Source organism: Muntiacus reevesi, chromosome 19 (genome assembly GCF_963930625.1).
Source record: "Muntiacus reevesi chromosome 19, mMunRee1.1, whole genome shotgun sequence".
Lineage (NCBI taxonomy): Eukaryota > Metazoa > Chordata > Mammalia > Artiodactyla > Cervidae > Muntiacus > Muntiacus reevesi.
Genome location: NC_089267.1, coordinates 32,682,114 through 32,695,346, shown reverse-complemented (window position 1 = coordinate 32,695,346; position 13,233 = coordinate 32,682,114). Strand labels below are relative to the sequence as shown.

Here is a 13,233-nt window from a genome sequence, read left to right as displayed (position 1 = left end):
GACCTACATGTTCAATGTAATGGAGATGTATCACAGTGAGTTCTCAGCTCAGCAGACACAAGTTAAAAAAAGAGATATGTCCTCCTGCAATCGCTTGAAACCGCTCTAAACTTATTTCCTTTGGTTCCCTCTTCTTTCTACTCTAAGTATTTCTTCTCATGGACTTCATCATGGCTCAGGTGACTAGCTTCCCCCAATCACAGTTACCCTAGCTTATGCATTCTCCCTTATTTTACCTCGTTTCTGATCAGCCACCAATTCCTGTTGGCTTTATCTTTTAAAGATTTCTCACCTCCATGCCCTATCCTCTATTTGCTAAACCTCTGCTCTGATTCAAGCCATCACTGATACAGATAAACAAGACTCTCTAGCAAAAAGCTCCAGGAGCTATTTCTAAACTGCATGATACCGGGCCCACTGGGCCTGTCCCCCCACTGCTCCCTTTGAGCAGTAAGAAGAGCCGCATCTGAATTCTATTATACTTCTGACAGGTCCTATGGTTTCCTTTTCCACAAAAGAGGAGCTACAATTTCCCACGGTGCCAAAGCCCAGAGGAGCTGGGCTTTCCAAACCACCCTGCAAATAGCTGATATCCAAAATCAGGCTAAGAGGTGTGTGCAAGTTTCCTGATGAGAGGGACTGGCTGTGGGGAAAACAGGGTCTTGCTCTAGTGGGCAGGGTCATGCTCCGTAAACCTTTAATCCAATTTGCTGATGGGTGGGCCTCTGCTCCCTCCCTGTTAGTTGTTTGGCTTGAGGCGACCCATTCCTGGAAAGGCAAACCAGTCCTGGGGTCCGCAGGCTCCACGGCAGAGCTAAAGAGGCCCTCCAAGAGGACTTCTGCCAACACAGACCTCCCAGGTCTGCTGCTGCTGCCGGTGGCCCTGTCTGCAGCGACCACTACCGACCCACTCCTCCGGAGGAGCCCCTCACACACTCACAGGCAGGCCTGGCTCAGCCTCCTATGGGGTCACGGCTCCTTTCCCCTGGCTCCTGGTATGTACAAGGTTTTGTCTGTGCGCTCCAAGAGTCTCCACGTCCCGCGGAAGTTCTATAATCAAATCCCACTGTCCTTCAAAGTCAGATTCCCTGGAGAGTCCCAGTCCCTTTGCCAGATCTTCAGGCTGGGAAGTCTGATGTGGGACCTAGAACATTTGCAACAGCGTGAGAAATTCTTTGGTATTATTGTTCTTCCTGTTTGTGGGTCGCCCCCCTGGTGGGTGATTTTAATGTGGCTCCGCCCTCCTACCATCTCATTGCTGCTTCTCCTATGTCCTTGGACATGGAGTATGTTTTTTGGTGGATTCCATTGTCCTTCTGTTGATGGATGTTGCAGCTAGCTGCAGTTTTGGTGTGCTCACAGGAGAAGATGAGTGAAAAAGCTGGCTTAAAACTCAACATTTAAAAAGCTAGGATCACGGTACCCAGTCCCATCACTTCATAGCAAATTGATGGGGGAAAAGTGGAAACAGTGACAGATTTTATTTTCTTGGGCTCCAAAATCACTGCTGATGGTGACTGCAACCGTGAAATTAAAAGATACTTGCTCCTTGGAAGAAAATCTATGAAAAACCTAGACAGCGTATTAGAGACCAGAGATACCACTTTGCCAACAAACGTCCATATAGTCAAGGCTATGGTTTTTCCTATAGTCACGTATGGACGTGAGAGTTGAACCATAAAGAAGGCTGAGCACTGAAGAACTGTTGCTTTCAAACTGTGGTGCTGGAGAAGACTCTTGAGAGTCCTTTGGACAGCAAGGAGATCAATCCAGTCAGTCCTAAAGGAAATCAACCCTGAATATTCATTGGAAGGACTTATTCTGAAGCTGAAACTCCAATACTTTGGCCACTTAATGCAAAAAACAGACTTATTGGAAGAAACCCTGATGCTGGGAAAGACTGAGGGCAGGAGAAGAAGGGGGCGACAGAGGATGAGACGGTTGGATGGTATCACCGGCTCAATGGACACGAGTTTGAGCAAACTCTGGGACTGAAGGACAGGGAAGCCTGGCATGCTGCAATCCATGGGGTCACAAAGAGTCAGACATGGCTTAGCGACTGAACAAGAACATCAAACTCAGGCTGCTCTCGAGGGCGCTAAGGCCACTCCTGCACTTGCCGCATTAAAAAAGGAGAGTAACAGAGGGGCCGTGCGGCTTCTGGAGACAAGCAAAGCCTTAGTGCGGCTGGCTAACTGTAGGTTCCCAGGCCCCACTCCTGGGAACGCTGACTGACTCTGCTGGCTCACATCTGTGATTGCAGAGAGCAGCGATGATGCTCTGTTTACGGGTCATTTCTTCCCAGAGTGAGTGAAGTCGCTCAGTCGTGTCCGACTTTTTGCTACCCCATGAACTGTAACCCACCAGGCTTCTCCATCCATGGGATTTTCCAGGCAAGAATACTAGAGTGGGTTGCCATTTCCTTCTCCAGGGGATCTTCCCGACCCAGGGATTGAACCCCGGTCTCCTGCACTGCAGGCAGACTCTTTACCATCTGAGCCACCAGGGAAGCCCTTCTCCCTAGACCATCACCTATAAATCGTTCACCCGTTCTGCCTTCCACACTGCCACCACTGTTTAGCCCAAGGCACTTTCTACCTAACACCTCCTTCTATATTTGAACGTAGAGAAAAAGGTCCGAATTTCTCAGGCTGGTATATAAGGCCCTGAACAGTTTAGCTCCAATTTTTCAGGCTCATTTCTGGCCATTCCTGCTCTCCTCCATCACTGCTTTACACACACACACACACACACACACACACACACACCCCTGCACTATCCTTCCCCCTTCTCACCCTCCATTCCACATAACACCAGACATATCACAACTTTGTGCATTGTCCTCGCCAGAAATAATCACTGTCACTCCACTACCTTGTGATGTAAACCAAACACAAATGCGGCCTCTGTGAAGCCTTCCTAATGCCCTCTCCTAGACTTGGTCCCTGCCCCCTCTCATCTCACATCGAGACAACCGTGTTAGAACCCTCCTGAGATAGTGCCCCGCTCTCCCTGATGCCCTCGATTTAACAAAGGCCTGGCCAGAGTAGGCACTCAGACGTTTGCTCCAGAAATAAACAGTATAAAAAAATGATATCAGCTATTAGATGCATCAACCTGAATACTAGTGATGAGCCTTTTCGCCTCATGCCCTCAGGGTGGTCATTTTTTTATTATCTTCAGTCTAGTATCATCTGCTCTTGAAAGGGTTTCAGTGAGGATGAATTTGGATCTCCCTCTCCTCCTCTAGAGATTTTCCCATGCAGAGTTACCTAAAGTAAAATCATGATGTGCAATGCAGTGTTTTCTCTGAAAAACTCACCTGAAAGCCATTTTTTAGCCCTCAAGGTGTATTTTTTCTGAAAGTGTACCTTAAACAATAATATAAATGCTTATGGGACACCAAATCGTAATTAATATTAATAGCAATAACAATAATCATTTCCTTTAAAGTAATTGATTGAAGTCAAGAAATAGCCGAACCAGTTGACATGTGGTCAGAATTTTATATTTTTCATCAAAAAAACAATTCTCTACCAATGACAAATAACAGTAAGGCCACTAAAACTACCTGTCATGCATCTAATGAAGACAGATTCTCCGGCTACCACATATAATATGTAATATCCAAAAGCACTGCTCTAATTCACAGCTAATTAGTGTCACGCCATTATGAGAGGTGTCACGGCCCTAACTCTCTCCCCAGATCAACGCAGACCTCACAAGAGCTGACAGCCTTGCAAGGATCACAACAAGCCAATTAGCACCCACCCCAACCTTGGGTGGCTGCTTCTCAGCGACTGCCCCAGCATCAATAAATCACGTTTCCTCAGGAAGCTCTTCTCTGACAGCTAGGAACCATTGCCGCCGGAGGAATAACGACAATACTTCAAAGGAAAACTCGTGTGGGAAAGACAGAGATAGAAAAGGGATATTATTTGCCTTCCTTTAGTGCACAAGCATCAGCAAAATTGAAGACCATCAATTCAGGCTGATTAGGAGACAACTGCACTAAGAAATAAATTCATGACTGATATACCTGAAGATCGTTAGCGGTAATCAAAGTCAGCAATTGGCTTGTTCGTTCATTTGTTTGTTTGAATGTAGATATATCAAAGGCCCATTTTCCCCATTTTTCTCCTGTATCACCCTCCTTCTGGCAAATGAGAAAATTTCCCTTTCAGCAGAACATAAAGGTCTACATTTACTTGCCCCCCAGTGAATACACAGCAATCAGATAATTTGTTTGCAAGACTCTAAATGGTTTGACTTCATTGAAAAGGAATCTATAATGATATGCTGGTCTCCAAGTAGAGCCTACAAAGCTTCCTAAATCCACAGGCAAGCGCTAGAGTATTCTCAGCACATAACAGCCAATATCCTTGTAATTTTATTCTAAGCCTATAAAGCTGTTTTGTTCCATAATATTCTACTTAGAAAGTGTTCAGAACAGTCACTGTAGCCTGGGAATTATTTAAAGATATGACTCAAGTAATCTTACTTTTCCTGTGTTTTCCTCATGGGAATATTCTTCTTCTATATTTTTAATGCTAGGATCTAAAACTTTGAATCTAGCTTTTGACTGATGACTACCTAATATATAAGCACCTGTAATGCTTAAAGATAACTCTGAGGTTCCCTATGCTTCTTGTCTTCTAGGATATTATAAAGTAAACACATACTTGACTCTTAGCCAGAAAACTACATTTGACCAAATGTTACATGTCATGGGTTAATTAAGTGCGTTGGCATTCAGAATTTCAATTCATTTTCTATTTACCAGGCAAATACAAATGAAATGTAAAAAAAAAAAAAAAGGTATTATGACAAGATCAATTCTGACAAGTTTAGACTCTGCTTCTTGCTTATCATTACTCTAGAAGGATAGGCTAGTAGATTATGCAAAAGTGCAAAAACACAGGCAGATCCATATAGTTTTCATTTCATACTTAGAGAGTATGTATTTGAAACTATTTATAGATACTACTAACCATAGACAGAAAATTTTTTTTGCTAATTTTTATATTACCCGAGTGGTTCAGTACATTGTTGGCACTATTCTGAAGATAAAGAAGGCAAACTTAAAATGAACATGTCCATGTTCACACAGAAGGACATGACTACAGACTCTCAAATCCATATTAAATCACACAAAACAATTCCCATACCTGAAAGGGCGAAATCGCCTTTCTGACTTTCACTTTCTCTGATTAGAAAAGCTCCTGTCTGATTTTCTGAATATAATAGTTGTTTTTCAGCATCTGTTCTCTTGATTGCTCCAAAGAACCACCTAAAAAGAGAGAGAGAGATAAACTTTAATTAACCAATCAACATTCTTTATTTTTTAAGGAGGAAGAAGTTTGGCAAGAAAGTATTTCAATATCACAGAAGCTTGATACTCTTCAGTGAAACTATAACAGGTATAAAGAGTAGTTGTCAATACTTGACATGATTCTTCTGGATGTCTTCAATCCTCATCAGGAGTCTTTGATACATTACAAAATAGGAATTTGGGTGATGTCCTCTACGACATCCCTTCTCACATGTGCATTCTGTCTGAGAAATCCTGTATTCACTTTCTGTCAAATGTAAAGCTTTCAAGGTGGGCTTACCACCACAAGGTTAAGCCTGACATGCTCCATACTCCATGCTCCAAAATTGCTCATCATCACCATCAGACTGTCCACTAACTCTCCTAACACTGGTGTTAGGATGCAAACATTCCAATCCACGGATTCATATGTTTCACATCAAACTATGAACAGTCAAAAATGTAGTTCTCTGAGCTTTTCTTCTTCTTCTTTTTATTATTCCTTTTTGCAACACACAGGCTTAGCTGTCCATAGCATGTGGGGTGTAGGAATTTAGTTCCCCAACCAGGGATCAAACCCATGTTCCCTGATTGCAAGGCAAGATTCTTAACCACTGGACCACCAGGGAAGCCCTTCTCTGGGCTTTAATTTCGACCTTTCCCCATCTCCATCGCTGTCAACTCCTCCGGTAATGTGAGATGATTTCGCATGTTTAGAAGGAAGTTTTCATCCATGGAGTGAGTGAGTGAAAGTCACTCAGTCGTGTCTGACCCTTTACGACCATGGACTATATAGTCCATGGAGTCCTCCAGGCCAGAATACTGGAGGGGGTAGCCTTTCCATTCTCCAGGGGATCTTCCCAACCCAGGGACTGAACTCAGGTCTCCCACATTGTGGTTGGATTCTTTATCAGCTGAGCCACAAGGGAAGCCCAAGAATACTGGAGTGGGTAGCCTATCCCTTCTCCAACAGATCTTCTCAACCCAGGAATTGAACTGGGGTCTACTGCATTGCAGGTGGATTCTTTACCAACTGAGCTATCAAGGAAGCCCCTTTATCCATGGAAAGATTATATGAAAAAGATACTTCTGCCTGGGTAGTATCTTCTCAGTGTCCCCTCCACTTCTTATCTTTATCCTCTTATCCATAACATTCCAGAACTACAAGAGTCAATAAATGTGACTGTGACCAACTCCAACAAAGAATTATGGACATTAATATCTGAGCCAGTTTAAAAACTATGTCAAGTCAGTAGACACCAATATGATAAAGAGGAAACTGAAATAGCCAGCTTTTCATGTATAAACTTCCACTATGGGGTCATAATTTTGATCTTTATCATTAAAGATTTTAGGTAAAACATTTATCTTTCCAGGTTATCATCTTTTAAAATATAAGCACTCAAAAAGAAATGTAGGCCTGAGGGAAAAGATACAAGCTGAGTTAGGAACTGCAGGCTGGAAGAGGCCCTCAAAATTGGCTCCAATTGTTTGGAAAGGTCATGGGTGTCAGGGAGTGTGAGTGCACGAAGGGTGATATAATTGAAAGAAGAAGTGGAAGAAGTTGGGGGAAAAAAGACATTAAAATATAATTACCTCCTGACAAAAGTAAGATGCTTGTTTACCATTTTCCTAATCACTAAATTTCAAATTGTTTAATATTAACTGTATTAGCCAGGAAATGCCAGATTATGTTAGAGCAATGAACAACTCCAAAAATCTCAGTGCTTTAGAGACAACAGAGGTTTATTTTGTACTCAGCCGCACATCCACTGAAGCTCATCTGTGCTACATCCATCTCTATGTCTACCAAAGAATTTCCATCTCCATGCTCCTACTGGCCAGGAAGGCAGGATTGGAAACTGGCAAATCACAGGCTGGCTTCTGGAGCGTCTATTCAAAGCTTCTGCTCAAGAATGAGCCTATGGACAAATAAGTTGTATGTTCATGCCTAAATGCAAAGAGAAAATGCAATCCTATGATTTCCTCGAAGGCAGAAAACTTGGAAACACTGTGTAGACTACACTGACTCCCACACTGATTCAATAACAGGAACCAAATTAATACCCATAGACTATCGTTTGCCCAGCTGAGATTATAAAGGGCTGGGAAATGTTCCAACCTAGACAGCATTTTAAAAAGCAGAGACATTACTTCGCCAACAAAGGTCTGTCTAGTCAAGGCTGTGGTTTTTCCAGTAGTGATGTACGGATGTGAGAGTTGGACTGAATATTCATTGGAAGGACTGATGCTGAAACGCCAATACTTTGACCACCTGATGCTAAGAACTGACTCATTTGAAAAGACCCCGATGCTGGGAAAGATTGAAGACAGGAGGAGAAGAGGACGACGGAGGATGAGATGTTGGATAGCATAACCAACTCAATGGACATAAATTTGAGCAAGCTCCAGGAGTTGGTGATGAACAGGGAAGCCTGGCGTGCTGGAGTCCATGGGGTCTCAAAGAGTTGGCCACAAGTGAATGACTGAACTGAACTGATTGGAAATGTTCCAAGGTGGCGATGGAATAAATTCATAGAAAAATAGAAAATTTATGTTTTTCCATCACTGCATAAATAAGTAAATAGAATAATGAAACATAATTAACAACACAAACAGAACCAAACATACAAATTAGTGATGAAAGTATAGATTAGTCAATAAATGATGCTGGTACCATTCATAATCCATATGAAAATATTAATTGATGCTACTTACAGCATACACAATAATTTTACATAGATTAAAGACCTAATATAAAAAGCAAACTTTAAAACATTCTGAGGATATTGGAGTAGGGAAGTTTTCCTCAACAATACAAAAAGAAAAGAAAGACATATAAGCCTTAAGGGGAAAGACTGATGATATTTATTGCATCACAATTAAAAGCTAACAACACCAAGATTGCCATGAAATAAATTTTAAGTATAAGCCACAGACCTGGAAAAGGTACTTGCACAGCATATAACCAAGAATAGGATTACTATTCAGATTATATAGAGATCTATATTCACTAAAAAAATAAATAAGTCACAGTATATACTATGACAAAATTGACATAGTATATACTTGATAGCTGGCAGAAAGAAAACCTAATAAGCAGTAAAAAAAAAAAAAATAAGGAAGGAAGTATAGCCTTTATCTATTGCCAGTAATTATGAATATTAAGAATATTTAAATATAAAAATGAAATGTGATTTCACTTTTCAGGCTGGACAAAATTTAAAACTTTCACATTCAGACATTGGGGAAAATATGAAACAAGAACCTTTATACAATACTAATACTAGTGGCAAGGTAATTGGTACAATTCATTCAGAAAGCATTTGGCAATACCTGGTAAAACTGAATATTTGTATACTACTTAATTTCATTTCTAGGTTGTATACTCTATGTGCTCAAGGAAATATGCCACAAGAACATTTACTAAAGAATTCTCACACTGAAAACTTGAAACAACCTAAATGTTCACTTCAGGGGAATTGATAACTATATTATGCACATAAAATAGATCACTATGTGGGAGTTAAAGCAAATATATTGTTGAGGGACAAAAGGAAATTCAAGAATGACTCATAACATTATAATGCCATTTATACAAAGTTTAAGCAAACACACTATTAAAAAACATAGATTTTTATGGATAAATGCTTATTTAGTGAAAGCTAATGTTGAAAATTCTGAAAGATATGGGAATACCAGACCACCTGACCTGCCTCTTGAGAAATCTGCATGCAGGTCAGGAAGCAACAGTTAAAACTGGACATGGAACAACAGACTGGTTCCAAATAGGAAAAGGAGTACGTCAAGGCTATATATTGTCACCCTGCTTATTTAACTTATATGCAGAGTACATCATGAGAAACACTGGGCTGGGTGAAGCACAAGCTGGAATCAAGATTGCTGGGAGAAATATCAATAACCCCAGATATGCAGATGACACCACTGTTACGGCAGAAAGTGAAGAACTAAAGAGCCTCTTGATGAAAGTGAAAGAAGAGAGTGGGGAAAAAAGTGAAAAAAGAGTGAAAAAAAGTTGGCTTAAAGCTCAACATTCAGATCTGGTCCCATCCCTTCATGGCAAATAGATGGGGAAATGGTGGAAACAGTGACAGATTTTATTTTGGGGGGGCTCCAAAGTCACCGCAGATGGTGACTGCCTCCATGAAATTAAAATACATCTACTCCTTGGGAGGAAAGTTATGACCAAGATAGACAGCATGTTAAAAAGCAGAGACGTTACTTTGCCAACAAAGGTCCACCTAATCAAGGCTATGGTTTTTCCAGCGATCATGTATGGATGTGAGAGTTGGACTATAAAGAAAGCTGAGTGCTGAAGAATTGATGCTTTTGAACTGTGGTGTTGGAGAAGACTCTTGAGAGTCCCTTGGACTGCAAGGAGATCCAACCAGTCCATCTTAAGGGAGATCAGTCCTGAGTGTTCATTGGAAGGACTGATGCTGAAGCTGAAACTCCAATACTTAGGCCACTTGACGCAAAGAACTGACTCTTTTGAAAAAGCCCTGATGCCAGGAAAGATTGAAGGCAAGAGGAGAAGGGGATAGCAGAGGGTGAGATGGTTGGATGGCATCACTGACTCAATGGACATAAGTCTGAGCAAGCTCTGGGAGTTGGCAATGGACAGGGATCCCTGGCGTACTGCAGTCCATGGGATCACAAAGAGTCGGACACGACTGAGCAACTGAACTGAACTGATAGTTAAAGTACTCAGGCAATTTCTTTTTAGACTCCATTTCCAGCAATGGCAAAATTTCTTCAGACAAATATTTTAAACAAAGAAGCAACATGGATCAAATATACTGATCAATCCCATACATTTTCCTGATTTCCAGTGCATTAATTATCCAGCAACATTAAAATGTTTGGTCCAAATGTAAATATGTAAACCTCTATAAGAATTATAATTTATTTTGCAGATTAAATTCTTAGAAGTGCAACTATTTCTCCTATATCTCATTTTTCTAAAGAATAAACACTCCATTCTGTAAGTTTTACATACAAACATTACATTTGTATTTTGGATAATCAAGTTTATAAAATGATGTGTTTTCTCTGCCCAATATACATATAAGCAAACAGTTCTGTAAACCAAATGGTTAAAGATACAGTCATTTTACTACACTTGCAGAGAAGAACTTCTATCTCACCCATTCCGGACTCTTGGACAATCACTTTACAAGGCAAATCACACCAGTAGAAAAATCGATGATAATAGCAACGAAATACATGAAACTATTGGGTTGGCCAAAAAGTTCGTTCAGGTCTTCCCATGCCATCTTGTGGGAAAAACCGAACAGACTTTTCGACCATCCCAATATTTAACTGGATGTATCAGCTCACTTAATATCTGGAATTTGACTTGGCTGAGCTACCATCAAGAAGCGAAGAAAATAGGGCTTCCCTGCTGGATCAAAAGAATTTGCCTTGCAATGCAAGGGACACCAGTTTGATCCCTGGTCTGGAAAGATCACATGTGTATTGGAGCAACTAAGCCCGTGCATCACAGCTACTGAAGCTGTTCTCTAAAGCCTGGGAGCCTCAACTACTGTGCTCACGTGCTGCAACTGCTGAAGCCCACGCGCTCCAGAGCCCGCGCTCCCCAACAAGAGAAGCCAGTGCAATGAGAAACCACAGGTAGAGAGGAGCTGGAGAAAGCCCCTGTGCAGCAATGAAGACCCACCACAGCCAAAAAGCAAATAAATATTTTAAATAACTGAAGAAAATGAATAAAAATAGATTTCTGGATGCAGTGGCATTATAATGCCATCTTTCATACTCAGAGATGATGCATCTGCTATAGATTGTGATCACTAGAGCGTATGCTGTTGCATAGACTAATGGGCAACCGATAGTTCGTTCCACCCTCTGCACATGTGAAAATTGTTCCTTAATTTGTGGCCTGAGCCTCGGGCAGAACTGTCATTCTCCTCAGTTCTGCCTTCAGAGTCCTTGCTGGCCGCGTTCTGGAAGAGTACATCCACCACGGCCATTTGCAGTGCTCTCTGTAAGCTGTAGTTCTTTTGTGCAGCAAGCAGTGAATGCCAAGAAGAAATCAAGAAATCCTAAGAGGTTTTAAAACATCAAAGAAGAGTCTTATAGAGCATGATCCTCAAAATGTGGGTCAGCATCGCATGGAAACTTGGAAATTTGCAGGCTTTACGTCATACCTACTGAATCAGAAAGTCTGAAGGTGAGGCCCGGCAACCTGGGTTTTATTAACTTGTCCCCCAGTAAATCTGATACACACCAAAGACAGAACTACTGCGGTACAGAAACAGTGAAGAGGTTAGAAATTTACCTAAGACATCTGAGAGCAAGTTAGATTTGGCACTTAGATGTGAATAACTATCCAATAGAATGACACTACACACACTCACACATATATATTTTATTGATATTTAATGAAAATAAACTTTATTACTATGCCTTATCCACCATGAAAGAGACCTTGATTAAGACTAATCAAAAAGAAGAGGAGCTCCATAGTGACTTATAACCTTGGAGAAAAATGCTTCAATTAGATGAAAGTGGAGAAAAAATTATAATTTTTTTTAGACAAAAAATGTGTAATTGAAATATAAGGTTTATTTTGTAAACATTTGAGTGTATACTGTGTATAAATTATATAGCCCTTGCAGAAAGATCTGCAAGACATATTGCTGGATATGAAAGGGTAAATTGCAAAGTACTAGGAATATTATAGCTTTATTTATATTCCAAAAGCCAGCAAGTCAAAAATTATACGCGCTTACTTCTTTGGAGATTAGGAACAGATAAAAAATGATGACAAAGGACTTTCAACTTTTATTCTGCATTCTTCTCTATAATTTAGATGTTTATAATAAGATGCAGTTATATCATTTCACAATTTATTTACAAAAAATGTTGAAAGAAATCAATCAGGTACATGCTACAAAAAAAAAAAACTGCACGTTACAAAGATCTGGACTAGAAATTTGGGCAGTTAGAATTGAAAGCTACAAGAAAGATCTCAAAGGAGTATGGAATGAGTGAAAGTGGATGAGCAGTGAGACAGATGGAAGATCAAACATGACACCAGGGTGTCAAAACTGTATCACAGAAGGACAACGTACTCAGCAGCACATCAGAAGGCAGAGTGTAATGAGAAGTAAGAGCTACTGCATTTCACTGGGAAGTTATGCCTGTATTTCCTCATTCGTACATGGGAATAATAATCATTACCCTGCAGTCTTGTTTTGAGTATAGGAAAATCATGTGTGTAAAGTGATCAATGCCTGGCCAAACTCACACTTAATAAATAGCACTTACTTTAAGAGAACTGATGGAAGGGGCAATTTATATATTTGTTCTTAGACATGGTGGCTTGGGGGAAATGATAAAACACAAGTGAATATGTGAACCTGATCTTAGGTCTCTGTCTGAACCGACTTCTCTGTCCTGCCTGTCTAGTCTTGACTAGGCCATGCCGCCACGAGGTGGCAGTATCCATTTTACTAATCCAAAAAAGTGAGCTACAGCAGTCAGTTCAGTGCATTTCGGTCCCTCAGTCCTGTTTGACTCTTTCCAACCCCATGGACTGCAGCGCACCAGGCTTTCCTGTCCATCACCAACTCCCGGAGCTTGATCAATTTCATGTCCATCGAGTCGGTGATGTCATCCAACCATCTCATCCTGGGTTGTCCCCTTCCCCTCCTGCCTTCAATCTTTCCCAGCATCAGGGTCTTTTCCAGTGAGTCAGTTCTTCACATCAGGTGGCCAAAGTATTGGAGCTTCAGCTTCAGCATCAGTCCTTCCAATGAATATTCAGCACTGATTTCCTTTACGATTGACTGGTTGCATCTCCTTGCAGTCCAAGGGACTCTCAAGAGTCTTCTCCAACACCAACTCCAACTCCAACACAGTTCAAAAGCATCAGTTCT

General features: G+C 41.0%; 1 protein-coding gene across 1 annotated transcript in view; it reads right to left on the bottom strand.

The window, feature by feature from the left end:
• The window catches only part of FRK (fyn related Src family tyrosine kinase), a 97,124-nt gene that overhangs the window by 33,856 nt on the left and 50,035 nt on the right, over window positions 1-13,233 (bottom strand). Inside the window, exon 2 of the mRNA XM_065911376.1 lies at window positions 5,169-5,290. Within this exon, the coding sequence (XP_065767448.1) occupies window positions 5,169-5,290 (122 nt within the window). The remainder of the gene's footprint in view (window positions 1-5,168; window positions 5,291-13,233) is intronic.